The sequence below is a fragment of the Bidens hawaiensis genome, unplaced genomic scaffold (genome assembly GCF_021521415.1).
Source record: "Bidens hawaiensis isolate Kalapana, Puna unplaced genomic scaffold, B.hawaiensis_p1.1 tig00020931_1, whole genome shotgun sequence".
Taxonomy (NCBI): Eukaryota; Viridiplantae; Streptophyta; class Magnoliopsida; order Asterales; family Asteraceae; genus Bidens; species Bidens hawaiensis.
Window position 1 is genome coordinate 265,340 of NW_027493235.1, and position 15,608 is coordinate 280,947.

At 37.3% G+C, this 15,608-nt stretch overlaps 2 protein-coding genes across 3 annotated transcripts; one reads left to right on the forward strand and one right to left on the reverse strand.

The window, feature by feature from the left end:
- Positions 1-6,848: 6,848 nt before the first annotated feature.
- On the forward strand, positions 6,849-9,469 carry LOC143562333 (small ribosomal subunit protein eS12-like). 2 transcript variants are annotated; one of them, XM_077050161.1, is made up of 5 exons: positions 6,849-6,949; positions 8,138-8,177; positions 8,300-8,588; positions 8,667-8,732; positions 9,259-9,469. In XM_077050161.1, exons 1-5 carry the CDS (start codon positions 6,865-6,867, stop codon positions 9,316-9,318), a joined length of 540 nt encoding a protein of 179 aa, XP_076906276.1. In that variant the 5' UTR covers positions 6,849-6,864; the 3' UTR covers positions 9,319-9,469. The 2 variants fall into 2 exon arrangements, with proteins under 2 accessions (XP_076906276.1, XP_076906278.1); XM_077050163.1 differs by having other exon boundaries at positions 6,925-6,994; positions 8,141-8,177; positions 9,259-9,466.
- A 617-nt stretch (positions 9,470-10,086) lies between these two features.
- LOC143562334 (stromal cell-derived factor 2-like protein) lies at positions 10,087-13,177 on the reverse strand. Its single transcript, XM_077050164.1, has 6 exons — positions 13,073-13,177; positions 11,589-11,729; positions 11,348-11,488; positions 10,539-10,588; positions 10,320-10,449; positions 10,087-10,214 (listed from the first exon to the last, which is right to left on the reverse strand). Exons 1-6 carry the CDS (start codon positions 13,172-13,174, stop codon positions 10,122-10,124), a joined length of 657 nt encoding a protein of 218 aa, XP_076906279.1. The 5' UTR covers positions 13,175-13,177; the 3' UTR covers positions 10,087-10,121.
- Between the last annotated feature and the right edge of the window lie 2,431 nt (positions 13,178-15,608).

The window sequence follows — 15,608 nt, forward strand, 5'->3', positions numbered from 1 at the left end:
TGGACAAAAGATCTGACCAAAGATACGACAGCTCACTGACAACAGTATGACGAGCAGCACGCTCTTGTACTGTATGTCACTATCAGCCGCTGCCTACTCACCAACCTGTCGGAGGACGTGCATAGCCTCCAGTTGGTGGAACCGGAATAGTACACAGCCGCCCTGGTCACTATCAGCCGCTGCCTACCCACCAACCACCAGCATAGCATGTGCGTAGCCCACAGTTGGCAGAACAGGAATACTATTCAGCCGGCTGTACCTTCTTGGAAACCTACCTTCGGCTATAAATACTCCAACACCTTGGAACGGTATTATCATCTCATCTCATACCATCATATCTGCTCTAGTCATTTCTCTTAATATACACTTATATTCAAGAGCAATCTAGTCTGATTCTCACGCCGGAGGGTGGTCACAAGGAGGTACCCCCCCTTCTTAGTGACGAGCTCACGGTGTCTGTTTTGCAGGTCATCTGAAGAACCATCTTTGCCGGATCTAACCCCTCGTGGGAAACATCTATTTAACCCCCAGATTATCCGTAATCTGCCCGGGGTCAATTAGTGTTTCTTCATTGGCGTCATCCGTGCATAAAAGCTAGAACTAATCCTTTTTAAGTTTTTTCAAACTTCTAGAAAGATGGTTAAAGTTACTCCGGTCCCAAGGCCAGTGAGTGACCAAGAAACCCCGGTAACCACAACCCCAGCTACTGGGGGGAACACCGGCGAGTATACAATTTTTAGGAACACTACCCCGTTACCCAAGCCAGGGCAAGTGCAGTAAACAATCCGGGACAAGCCGGTTACACAAATTTTACGAACACTACCCCGGTTACCCAAGCAGGGGCAAGTGCAGTAAACAATCTATCACTGGGATTCCCCGATGCCCAGTTGTAGAGACGTCGTCGAAGCATGTCAGAGATGGGACGCTCACGCACCTCGTGGCGTAATGAACGCTGAGCAGGCTAATGCGTGTTGAATCCCAGTTGGGAAAAACACGAAACTGCAGCTTCAATGTTGGAGACTACATACTGCGTAAACAACGAGATTCCGAACCAAGTGCATATCGGCTCGAAAGGCTCGATGACACTCCCATCCCAAGAACATGGAAGGGAGCTCAATTACACAGTCTGCATGTAGATCAATTCCAAACTTGTAAAGAAAAGGCCCAGAGCCACTTCTAATGGAAATGATTTTCCTTATCATATTGACGCTGATGATCTTACATTTATACTTATGAACTTTCCACACTGATATGCCGGTCTTCACCGCATACATAAGTGGGGAAGTAAGTCGTTGCGTGTGAAAGGCGGCAAAACCCGCATAAACACAAAAAACGGCAAACCTTCACGCAGGTCAGTTATAGGTAAAGTTGGGTCATCCCACTAAATGAAAGTGCCGGTCCTACCCGCACAAATCATGATAGAGGAAACCGAACCTATTGACAACCGCGCGTCGAACGGTTAACTTATTCAAAACACTGATATGCCGGTCTTCACCGCATAAATAAGTGTAAAGAAATCGTTGCGTGTGGACGGCGGCAAAACCCGCGTAAGCAAAAAAAACAGATGACAACCTTCACGCAGGTCAGTCATAGGTAAAGTTTGGTCATCCCACTAAATGAAAGTGCCGGTCCTACCCGCACAAATCATGATAGAGGAAACCGAACTAACCTATTGACAACCGCGCGTCGAACGGTTAATTTATTCAAAACACTGATGCCGGTTTTCACCGCATAAATAAGTGTGAAGAAATCGTTGTGTGTGGACGGCGGCAAAACCCGCGTAAGCACAAAAAACAGATGACAACCTTCACGCAGGTCAGTTATAGGTGAAGTTCAGTCATCCCACTAAATGAAAGTGCCGGTCCTACCCGCACAAATCATGATAGAGGAAACCGAACTAACCTATTGACAACCGCGCGTCGAACGGTTAATTTATTCAAAACACTGATGCCGGTTTTCACCGCATAAATAAGTGTGAAGAAATCGTTGCGTGTGGACGGCGGTAAAACCCGCGTAAGCACAAAAAACAGATGACAACCTTCACGCAGGTCAGTTATAGGTGAAGTTTAGTCATCCCACTAAATGAAAGTGCCGGTCCTAACAGCACAAATCATGATAGAGGAAATCGAACTAACCTATTGACAACCGCGCGTCGAACGGTTAACTTGTTCAAAACACTTGGAAAATTGCTAAGTTAAAGTATGCGTGAGCAAGTTATACAACGTTTACAACGCAAGTCAAAAAGATTCAAAAGTAAGCGGGACTATACCCCTTACCTTGGCAACCAAGTAACTATAAGACAGGTGCGAGTACAGTGTTAAGGCAAAACCCTTCACATACTTAGCACCTGCAGGGAATTGAAGCCAAGAATACCTCGACAACCAAGTAACTATAAGACGGGTGCGGGTACAGTGTCAAGGCAAAACCCATCACATACTTAGCACCCGCAGGGAATTGAAGCCAGGAATACCTTGGAAGTAAAGTAACTATAAGACGAGTGCGGGTACAGTGTCAAGGCGAAACCCTTCACATACCTAGCACTCCGCAAGGAATTGAAACCAAGAAGGATCTTCTGGGCCATGCTTGCGGAAACGGGAATAACATCCCCGCATAGTGGGAACGTCGAGAACTAGATTGTTTGAAGCTCCAAGATGGAATTGCTTGTTTAACATAATTGATCACTATGTTCAAAACTACCAAAACCTCATGGAGAATCTACACAAGTGGAACTCAACGCTCCTGACTTGCGAGGAGGTTACAGACCTACCCGCATCATACCCAAAGATCAGGCAGAAAAGTCAGGAATTTCTGCACGTGACATTAGGACTTCCGCGGGAAGAATCCCCATGGAAAACCTTAAAACTAAACCCTTTTCAAAACCCTTTGCTTAAGTCCAAAAGTTCACCTCACTTATTAACAATTCATGAGAAGAACATTGGACTGGGGGGACTTGAAGAGGTAGGTCCCAGCAGAGCCCAGTTGGACCCGCAAGACTCACCTCAAAGAGAGACGTCTGCGCAGTTGAACCCGCAAGACTCACCTGCAACAGGGACGTCTGCGCAAAGGCTAAACTCGCAAAGACTCACCTTGAAGAGAGACGTCTGTGCAGAAACCAACTGGATCCGCAGGACCCACCATGCTCAGAGACGTGACGTCCTTACGCGCAGTACGCAAGCTGTTCCCGCAGGAAAAGCCTCCCAATGGTCGACGTACTCCGCCTGTTCCCGCAGCAACGGATACTAGCCATCAGGGATGGCTACCCGCGCAGCAAGGCTACACGCACAAGGCACTTAACTCTTAAATAATTCAGTAATGTCACCTGAAGAAGGAGTGAGCAAGCCGGGAACACTCCCGCACAAAGCCGGGAACACTCCCGCACAAAGCCGGGAAAACTCCCGCCCAAATGAGCCAGTCCGTACGATACTGGAGGATCTTTTGTACTGTACCTGACGAGGTATGGACAAAAGATCTGACCAAAGATACGACAGCTCACTGACAACTGTATGACGAGCAGCACGCTCTTGTACTGTATGTCACTATCAGCCGCTGCCTACTCACCAACCTGTTGGAGGACGTGCATAGCCTGCAGTTGGTGGAACAGGAATAGTACACAGCCGCCCTGGTCACTATCAGCCGCTGCCTACCCACCAACCACCAGCATGGCATGTGCGTAGCCCACAGTTGGCAGAACAGGAATACTATTCAGCCGGCTGTACCTTCTTGGAAACCTACCTTCGGCTATAAATACTCCAACACCTTGGAACGGTATTATCATCTCATCTCATACCATCATATCTGCTCTAGTCATTTCTCTTAATATACACTTATATTCAAGAGCAATCTAGTCTGATTCTCACGCCGGAGGGTAGTCACAAGGAGGTACCCCCCCTTCTCAGTGACGAGCTCACGGTGTCTGTTTTGCAGGTCATCTGAAGAACCATCTTTGCCGGATCTAACCCCTCGTGGGAAACATCTATTTAACCCCCAGATTATCCGTAATCTGCCCGGGGTCAATTAGTGTTTCTTCAATTTGTGTTAACGTAAAAGAGCATTTCACATAAATCTAATAGGTTCGTTAGCTTTGACAAAGTCAAGATTTTAGTCACATTCACACTACATTAACACTAAAATATCATACTTTAGATTTACATATGTTTGGGGATAAATGGGTATGAAGTAGGGGTGTTCAGCGATCGGTTTAAAACCGTAAAATCGTCAAAGCCGGTCATCGGTTTGGCTTTGCGGTCGGGTTTTTTTTACGTTCGGTCGGTCGGCTTCAAAATTTTCAAACCGTAATGAACGGTTTGGGTTACGGTTTTTATTGAAAGTCGGCCGTAAAAAACCGGACCGGACCGTAGGATTTATTTATTTATAAATTTTATTTTTTTATATTAGATTTATATAACTATTTATGATATATCATATGTTTTAAAAATTGGGCTTCTTGTCTTAGTCCACTATAAGATGCTAGTGTGTAATTTAGCCCAACTTTACTAAAAGTCAAATATCCCGTCATATTCTAGACCTAAATTCTGGACAATATGATTAATTATGAGAAACTTGCATTTTGGTTATTTTATTTTTGGACAGCTTGAAATCTGAACTTGTGAATTAGAGTTTAAGTTTTTGACAGTAGCATATTAAAGCCTAAACCGCGAAACCGGCCGGAGCCAAACCGTTAGTAACGGTTCGGTTCGGTTTTTATTTTCAACAGTTTGGCTTCGGTTTTTGATTAGCAAAAACCGTACTAACGGTTTGGCTTACGGTTTGACCCGAAAACCTTCAAAACCGGACCGTAAACACCCCTAGTACGAAGGATAAAACTATTAAGAAAAACAATTCCATGGTGCTATAAGAATAATTTTCTGAAATAGTTAATATATCTATAGCTGAAATTTCACTTTTAACCTCAAAATATTATTGTTATGTACACATGCATATATATAAGATTTTCTTTTTGACAGATACATATGAACACAACAACTTATTTACAATTCTCCATTTTACATCAAATGTTCCAAAATCACAGTATCTTGTGTTCACCTAATTTAACACCCCCACAAAAAAACTCGATATTTTGGTTAAAAAACAAGCGATTTACGAGCACTAGAAACGATTATGGTAAAAAAAAAGGTCCATGATTAAGCCAAATGAAAATTGTAAGCGATAGAGGGGGTTGACCATCTTTCAAATACATCCCTCTCATTCTTCATCATCGGAAATGTTATATTTGCCTCAAAACACTAAATGAAACAAGATGATCAATGTACTCTTGTCCGAATCAAGCCCTTAATTAAAGGAGCTAAAGCAACAACCCGACTTTAGGCCCTACAACCACTACAATGTCCAAAGAGGAATAACACAAAAAGGAAGTAACGAGAATCAAACCTATAACTTTCGCTTGAAGACAAACAACGAAGCCATATTGCCACTATGATACATAAGTGGTGTCTTATATCCCGTAAACTAACTTTATGGTATTAGTACCGTTAAAAAACTAGTGTCACTCGAATTTCAGTCATATATACGCTCTACATAAAACTTCCCAATGTTTCATTTGTCTCGTTCAAGACACACCAGCTCCACCTAGGGGTATCCATCGTATTAGGTTGGCGGGTTTAAATGTGTAACCCTAACCCAACCCAAATTATTATTCGTGTCAAAGGTTTCAAGCCTAAGCAAAACACATGCAAATTCGTGTCGACTCGTTTAACCCATTTATCAATATAATTTTAAAAAAAGTATATAAACGAAACGGGTATAATTTAAAGTCGGTGTATTTTGTAGAAATATTAAAAACCTTGAAACTAGATTGGAAATTACAAGAGTATATTCTACAAAACAGAACACAGAATAAACAAGTAAAATACAACTATAAAGTTTTTTTTAAAACTTAAACGAGATAACGGGTCAACTCGAACCCAACCCGTTTATAAAACAGATCACATTAATCAATCCAAAACCCTTTTATTTTTTCTTGTTGGGTTCATGTCGTGTCAAACAGTTTCCACTAGGGGTGTCAATCGTGTCGAGTTGACGAGTTGACCACGTGATAGGTTTCGAGTTGGCAAGTTAGCGTGTTGAGATTCTTCAACCCTAACCCAACCCATATTTTTATTCGTGTTGTGTCGTGTCAACCCATTTAAATTCGTGTCGTGTTCGGGTTGTGTTTCGGGTGAACTCAGTTTACATTCATATACAAGTATGAGTATACCTATTGACTTGGTAATAAATTAAACAATCAATTATTCTTATTGATAAAAACTTGTTAATATTTAGTGATAAATCTAATTATTATTGTGTATTTATATCTCATTCCCAATTAACAAACTTAGGTGACATATTTAACTCAAGATAAAAAACAAACTAATGAAATAACTAAAGAATTGATAGTTAAAACTAATAAAATGAAAATGTTATAAGTAAAAAGTAGATAAAAATAGTGTAAAAAGAAATTAGTTTTACTTTTAAAAGTTAGTTGATATATAAAAATAAAAATAAAAAATGCATGTATTTAACTTTAACATTTAAAACTTCTTATATCTAAAATTAAAATATTAACTCTAAAATTGTTAAATGGGTTAACAGGTCAACCCGTTTTTTAGTGGGTTGTGTTCAGGTTGACCTGTTTAAGAAAACGGGTCGTATTAGCCGGCCCAAAACCTATATTTTTCGTATCGGGTTTCGGGTCATGTCAGGAGTTGACACCCCTAGTTTCCACCCGCAGCTCCACCCCTCTATACATCCCACAAGAATAAGATGATATCATGTTAAATAAGGGGGAAAAAAAGTTTTAAGTGGCTCAATTTACCTTTTGTTAAAACGGATACAAAAAATGTTAATATTAGAAACATAAAGGACTAAATGAAACAAAATGAAGTTTATATAGAGCTAGGGTTTCATCATCCCACAGCCTACAAGTTATCCAATACCTTCATAGCAGCAGCTGCAGCAGGTACTTACTTCATATCTATCCAATTAGCCATCGATTAATGTATTATTCTTTAGTATATGTGTCTTATTATCCATCAATTTATACAGATCCTGTGTTAATTTTATGTACCAATGCTTTGTCAATCTTGATTACAAAATTATAAAAGTTATTTATTTTTTTTAATGAAAAGGCGTGTAAATTTAGGGTTTTTGTAATTGTTTGAATCTTGGTTTTGATAGTAATTGTGAAAAAGTTTCAATTTTTTTATGTGATTACAGGTTTTTTTTTTGTTTTTTTTGGAATAGTTAAATTTATTAGTTTGGTAAACAGGGTTGTGTTAATGTTTTTTTATATTTATTAAGATATTGTTATGTTAAATACATGATGTTATATGTTTATTTTAGTTTAATTTGTCAAGTTTAAAGCTTTTTAATTTCAAATGTAGGGTTTTTATAGTTGTTTGAATCTTGGTTTTGATATTAATTGTGAAAGGTTGCAACTTTTTTATGTGATTACAGTTTTTTTTTTTTTGGAATATTCAAATTTGTTAGTGGGATTAGTTTGGTAAACAGGGCTGTGTTAATGTTTTTTTTATAGTTATTAAGCTATTGTTATGCTAAATACATGATGTTATATGTTTATTTTAGTTGAATTTATATGTTTAAAGCTCTTTAGTTTCAAATGTAGGGTTTTTTATAATTGTTTGAATCTTGGTTTTGATATTAATTGTGATAAGCTTGCAACTTTTTTATTTGATTACAGTTTTTTTGGTGTTGTTTTTCTGAAGTAGTTAAATTTATTAGTGGGATTAATTTGGTAAACAGGGTTGTGCTAATGTTTTTTTTATAGTTATTAAGCTATTGTTAAGTTAAAATACATGATGTTATATGTGTTTATTTTAGTTAAATTTGTCAAGTTTAAAGCTTTTTTAATTCAAATGTGTGGCATGTTAAATCAGTTATGATCTGATGTAAACAGAAAGCCGTGAAATATTTTCTATTTTCTATGGTAAATTCCATTTGATAGTTTGAAGTTATATCATTTATATTCTATTTTTTGTTTGTTATTCATATGTCATTGATCATATTCTTCTACAAAATGTAAATTATCATATTTTGTCGTCTAATAGTTATCGAGTTTTTTTTTTCACTGTATCACCAAAGTTACTCAAACTTTTTCAACTAATTGATTTTCTTCTCAATACAGTTTGTGAGAAGATCTTATCTACCGAAAACATGGCAGGGTAAGTTAACCAAAATATTTCACTCTTTTATTTTGTAAATTTAAACTCATTATCTGCTCAAAGAAGTCGGTTACCTGTATATAATTTTGTTTCTCAAATTGTTTGTTTTGTTGTATGTGCAGTGAAGAAGCTGCTGTTCCAGTTGAGACACCCGCCCCCGCACTCGGGGAGCCGATGGATATCATGACCGCTTTGCAGCTTGTGCTAAGAAAGTCACTTGCTCACGGAGGTCTCGTTAGGGGCTTGCACGAGGCTGCAAAAGTGATTGAAAAGCACGCTGCTTTGCTTTGTGTGTTGGCTGAGGATTGCAACCAGCCCGATTACCAAAAGTTGGTCAAAGCACTTTGTGCTGACCATGATGTTAGCTTGGTCACTGTCCCGGCTGCAAAGACCCTTGGCGAATGGGCTGGTGTAAGTCTTTAATTATTCGTTTCTTATATAACTTTTTGTATTAAAATTTGTGTTTTATATTTTTATTGTTGAATTCAGTTGTGCAAGATTGATTCTGAAGGGAAGGCGAGAAAGGTTGTGGGATGTTCCTGCCTCGTTGTGAAGGTACGTACATTCATGGTTTCGTGTAGGGGCGTGTGTGGTGCGGTTCAGTGCGATTTTGGGCTAAAACCAGTCCGAAAACCATAACTTCGGTTTTTGAATTTTTTGAAACCGTTTGATTTCGGTTTTTTTGGTTTCGATTTTTGTTTTGGCTTCGGTTCGGTTTCGGATTTTTTTCAGTTTTTGCCATCTAAGCTAAAAAATTTAGGCCGAAAAAAAAAATTGGCCGAAAATAATGAATTTAGGTATGTATAATTTTGTTACTTGCTAACTAATAGACATTATACATTGACCAAAAATATTTGAGTTACGTATTTATTAAATTCTTGTAAATCACTTAAAATAAAAAAATAAAAATTTAAGAATTCGGTTCGGTTCTGTTATTTCAGTTTTTGTTGCATGCAAATTTTTCAGAAACATAAAACCAAACCGTGGGCTTTTGTTTCGGTTCGTTTTTTTCGTGATATATTATATAGATCGAATTATTTCAACGGTTCGTAAATTATGCATCGTTTAATTTTTTTTTCAGGATTATGGAGAGGAATCAGTAGGTCTTCACATTGTTCAGGAGTATGTGAAATCTCACTAAGGACAATTAAGTTAAAAAATAATTGTCTGGAGTTCGATCATGTTTTTGATCATTTTACATTTTTACTTGTTTCATCTGTTTGGGAACCTTTGTGTTAGGAAATTTTGAATGGTTTAAGATTATGAATATGGAGTTTCGGGTTTTACTTTCGGGTTTATGTGATTGTGCTTATTTGAATCATTTGGCTTTATTTTCTTTAAGATTATGGTGTTTTGTCTTTTATTTGATGCAAACTGTTAACATGTAATAATAGTTTTTAGTTATGTAATTTGTTATTTATCTGAAGTTTTAAAATTGAAAGAAATGTTTTTAAAGTAATTATTATATATAGTATTATGAAATTGATTTAAATATACTTGATTATACTTTTCTAATAATATTTGGTGTGTTTTGCATACTATGCTTAACTATGTGATAATTACATGTTGAATTATCTGAATTTAGTTTTTTCTTATATGTAGAGTATGATAATAATTTACCCATGTTCATTAAATTTTAAGTTATTTAAATGTTTTGTAAAAAATATATACTTTATTAAAATGTAAGATTAGATTTTTTATTATGTAAAAAATGTTTGCTTACGAGTAAACAAGACATAGACCACCAATACCCTATTAATAAACGGGATCAGGTAAAAGACAACTTAACGATGGTGTTCAATCTTGGTCATTATTTTGTGACCAAAATTTATGTATTAAAGAGCAGAAAAAGGAAAGATTGATATAATTATAACAGAGAAACATTTATAAGTACATACAATTCTATAATCCGAAACAAAACTAAAAACATAAATGACCCGAAAGCTACATTGCCTCGTTGCTTTCGTTTGTGGGAAGGTACACGCCTTCTGCTGCCAACCAAATATTATCAGCCCGTTTCTCCCTAATACCGCAAACCTGCAAAAAAAAACGCGCGAGAATGGTTTTATAATATTAGATCATCACATTTGGGCTGGTTTTATCAAACGAGTCAAATAAACGCATTTATCAAATGTTTCTGACCTCTTGTTGGCCGATGGCAATGCGACTGTATTTCTTATCATGGCTGTGCAGATATCCGCCTGTGTCCACATGGCGAAGCCTTATTCGTTGATCTTGTCTCCATGTTTTCCCACTTCCCAAAATTTCAAGTCTTAACATCAAAAATTAAATTTCAGATGCTTTCATAATGTTTTATAACATAAACTGATGCAATAAATAAAATAACAAAGATTTTATAACCTCCAAAAATCTCCTGTATCTGAATTACCATCATCTCCAAAGCCACTCACCTGCATAAAACCTCAATTGGTTATATTGCAGACTTTGATACTGTTTGTGGTCAAACTTGGCTCGTTTAACTAGCTCGAACTCGGCTCATTTCAAGGGCTACTTTTAAAGCTAGAGCTCGAGATCAACTCGGGCTCAGCTCGTTTATTGTTTTTAAATAAATTTATATACATTTTTAAATATTCTATTTTTATTTTTTATATAAAACATAACATATTATTTGGTTATTTATAACATAATTTACATATAAAACTAACTATATATAAATAAATATTTCATTTAATAAATTAAATAAAAGGCTTGTCTAGTCTTGCGAGCAAACTCGAGCTCGTTTATTGAACAGGCTTATTTTAGGCTCACGCTCAGGCTCAAGTTCGTTTAAGCTCGGCTCGATTCAAGCTTTTACCAAGCTGATCTCGAGTAGCTCACGTCACATGTAGCTTGGCTCATTTACACCCTAAGGATAAATAGTATAATTTTTATCTCGAACGGGTCAAATAGAAAAATCTAGCTATAAAGCGAGCGGGTCAAACAGGTCTACATCGTACAAAATCCATTTTTAATGCATGTAGGTACAACCTCCTAAATCGTTTTATTAAAAAACTTACGATTATTACCGTCATAATATTGTTTTTGTAATCATAACTAACGTGAATAAATATAATATTTATATTTTTTTCTAGAAAAAGGTATTACCAAGTGTTTGTGAGTCAACCGGACCCGTTTTGACCCGACTAATCAAAACACAACAACTCACTCACCTCAATGTTTCCTGATATTGGTGAAGCATGCAAATGACTACGCAGCCACTTCCTAGTTCTCATGTGTTGCAGCCGAATAATGGACCCGCTCTTTATATTATCACCACGTTTAACGGATGTCTCAGTATCCGGTCTAACGATCTGGCTTGCAGGCACCATTTTGAAGCAAAGGATCAGAAAATTTAATGACTAAACATATAAAAAAAATAAAAAAAAAATGAAAACATGAATATAAACATACCCAGTAGCTATTGGCATCATTTACATTTGGAAAACTAGTAACCGATTGCTGCCCGCTGCCAGATCCGTATGGCACATTGTGCGAGTGCAGTCGGTATTTTGTCTTTTCGTGCATTAACTTGATCACTGATCCATAAGTAATCTGTCACAAATTAAGTTAAAGGATATGAGTCTAAATGCAATATATTAAGTTCTAATATGCATGAAAATTCAGGGCTTATGTCATTGAAAGATATTCAAGCAATTGAGTACTATGAAAACTGAAATGGATCAAATTTTGAAACTGAAATTAATGTTGGGGATAGGGCCTCACAAGAGCTCGAGCTCGGCTTGTGAATCTTTTTTTCAAGTTCGAGCTTGGCTCGTTTATTATACATTTTTGGCCCCTGTGGTTTAGCTCCTACAGCCCCTTTAGCCAAAATTGGAATTTTAGGACAAATGAACCTGACGCTTAATTTTGTTAGCGGTTTTGGCCTCTATTTCCTATTTTTTTTTCTTTTATTCTTTTTATTTGTTTTATTTTATAGATCTGACAAATATTTTATTAATTAATTAACCAGCTTGTTTATTATATAAATATATAATTTTTTATACTTTTTATTCTTTTCAAATGTTAGAATAAGTTTATTTATTAATCGTGTACAAGTATAGCCTCACAGGCCAAACCCGGTAACAAAATTAAGCGTCACAGTTTCACTCTCCAAAAATTCTATTGTGGGTTGACTGGATTATAGGAACTACACGTAAGGGTTAAAATAGTAATTTACTCTTTTCTTTATATATTGAGAAAAGCCTTAAACGAACCTCAGCTTAGCTCAAACGCGACAGTGCATTGAGTTAAATTTACTGGAAGTTGATCCTAAAACAAGCTTAAAATCACGCGCGAGGGGGGGGGGGGGTGTTAAGTGAAAAGTTTAGTTGTTTATTTGATTCATAGTAGGATTAGATTTGAGTTACTTGTAATGGCGAAGCTTTGGGGGGGGGGGGGGGGTCAAATTTTAGCCCAAAAAAGGGTAAAATTTTCACTGTGTATACAAATTTTCGGGCGAAAAATGGGTTAATTTACACTGCTGCGCAAAAAAAATGGGGGGGGGGGGGGGATCCCCGGCCTTCACTAAGCTTCGTCTATCGTTACTTGTTTATCAAGTTTTTGTTAGTATAAATAGAGCGTCTAGGGGTAATTGTAATTTTTTGTTTTCATTCTTAATATTGAAAGAGTCGTGAGGAGTTCTCACAAAATATCGTGTTCTTGATCCAATTATTCCAACAAAATTAATATATAGAAGTCCAAAATAAATAGTTAAAGTTTAAAATTATACAAGGCTCGAACTTGGACTCAATAACTAAATGAGCTTTATTTGAGCTCGATAAGGCTCGTTCGTTTCGAGCTTTTTAACGGTGTGATCTCAAGTTGCTCGGGAGCAGCTCGGCTCGTTTGAGCCCCTAAACTAAATGTAGATATTCGGAACTCGAAAAGCGTATTACCTCGACGCCTTCAGAAGTGGCAGCATAGACGGTAGACGTGGTGTGATCGGAGTGTAAAGTTAGGACGAGTAAGATGCCGAGACCGTAGATTGATAACGTCATGATATTATGTTATGTGTGAACTAAATAACAAACAAGTCTTTGTGAGTGTTGACTTTTGACTATAGAGTCTTCGATTGGAGTACCACTTACGTTATATAAGTTGACGCCAATGGCATCGTTCCACGTGGCCTGTTTAAATTACTATTTTTAATGTTTAAAAACGGGTGTTTTAATCGTATCAGATTTATTTTCAATGTTTAAAAACTGGTGTTTTAATCGTATCAGATTTAGTTAAAAAATGGTATAGTCGGTTGAACCGAATATACCAGGAGGTTCAACCATAAAATAACCATCCTAAAACATCCAAAAAAGAAAAATCGAAATATGGATATGAACTATTTGACATTTTGACTACATATTAGACATGGACTTAAAAAATATTTGGTCATATCCAAAATAATTAATATAGTTCATATTTTAATCGATTAATTTGATTAACCGAATAAATCGAACCAATCCCTTAAAAGAGAAAAACACAACCGAAAATTGAATTTGAAATTCGGTTTTCGGTTATAACAAAATCGAAAATCGACCCTTGGGGATGGCAGGGTGGTTGACGGCCACAGGCCCGACACCTTGCTAGGCCCGAATTTTTTTTTTTTCTGAACAGAATTATATTTATTTTTATTAAAAACATTATGCATATTTAATGTTTAAATACAATTACATGACCATTTACTTGGTCTAGTGTGCACTTGAGACATGTTTAATTTTTTTTTATACAAAAGTTTATTACACAACCCAAATTATAATCAAGTAAGTGTAACATCCTAAAATTTATAATGTTGAATAAAGAAAGTTATGTTAGTGATTTCGCGTTTTTAATTATTAATATCGGGTAGGAGCGGGTCATGGACTTGGATTAACTGAGATAGGATAAATGAGAATGGGATTTCAGGGATATAAATACCCCCAAAATCCCAAAATATCTCATTTCTCACCAAACTCCACACACACTTCTCAAAACACCGCTTTCTAACCGATCAAGATTCGAAGCCGAGACCCGAGATTTCGTTGATAGATCTGAGTTGGTAAGGTAAGAACAAATCCAACAAAGTTAATATTACTGAAAATGGTTAGGATTGGATGGGTTAACCGGACCCGAAACCCAAACTGCCCAAATCGGACCCCTAAAACGTCGATTTTAGGCCGATTTGATGGTTGGGATTTGTAGGCGCCGATCATACGATTCCGTGGGTACCAAAATCGAGTTATTTGGCTAAGAAACGAAGGAGTTATGGGCAAACAGATCTGCAGCGCGATAACTTCGCCTGCAAGATTAAGTTCGCCTGATGAACTTCGCCTTCAAGCGTAACTTCGCCTTCAAGCGTAACTTCGCCTACGGCCAAGTTCGCCTAAGGTATAACTTCGCCTGAAGCCAAGTTCGCCTAAGGTTTAACTTCGCCTGAAGCCAAGTTCGCCTAAGGTTTAACTTCGCCTGAAGCCAAGTTCGCCTAAGGTTTAACTTCGCCTGAAGTGAAGTTCGTTTATATAATAAATTAAAAACCTAATGGAAAATGTGTTAAGGCAGTTATCGAAAATAAAATTTTTCCAAGCTGACCTGGCAGCTTAACCCCAGCCAGGGGCTCTGCCCCTTGGACCCCGCTAGGGGCTGCCGCCCCTAGAACCCCGCTGCCAGGGGCGCTGCCCCCGGACCCCCGTTCGTTGTGGGTCATATATAGATAGAAATACAAAACGAGTAGTAGTAGTTAATTGATATGTGTAAATATTATACAGTTAGCCGGGCCCAGTTAAAGAAAGGAATTACGATCAACGGCGAGCGTAACAGGATCCAGGTGAGTTTCTAGCCCCATTCCTTGTTATGTTTTCGGGGCTGTGTGCATACTTGATGTGTTATTAATACATTTATCCTAAGTGATAAGTGTATGCCATATGTGATATATGTGATATGTATGAATGATTGCTTGATGGTTCGTGAACGATCTTCGGATATTGCACGTACTGTCAGGTTGTAACGTTATAAAGCCATATGTGATATATGTGATATGTATGAATGATTGCTTGATGGTTCGTGAACGATCTTCGGATATTGCACGTACTGTCAGGTTGTAACGTTATAAATATGGCAAGTATGATATGAATGTTTATGTGTATGAACGTAATAAAGTTAATAAAAGAAGGAAATGACGGTTGTATGGTTGTATGGTTACGAAAAGGGTACCGAGCCCTAATAATACTCGAGGTATGATGCATGGTTGTATGGTAACGAAGAGGGAACTGAACCCTACTAATTTTCGAAAGCAAGGGACCAGACCCTTATAATATCTGTGATGTTAGGGACCAGACCCTTATAATATCTGTGATGTTAGGGACCAGACCCTTACAATATCTGTGAGGATAGGGACCAGACCCTTATAATATCTGTGATGTTAGGGACCAGACCCTTATAATATCTGTGAGGTTATAGGGCGAA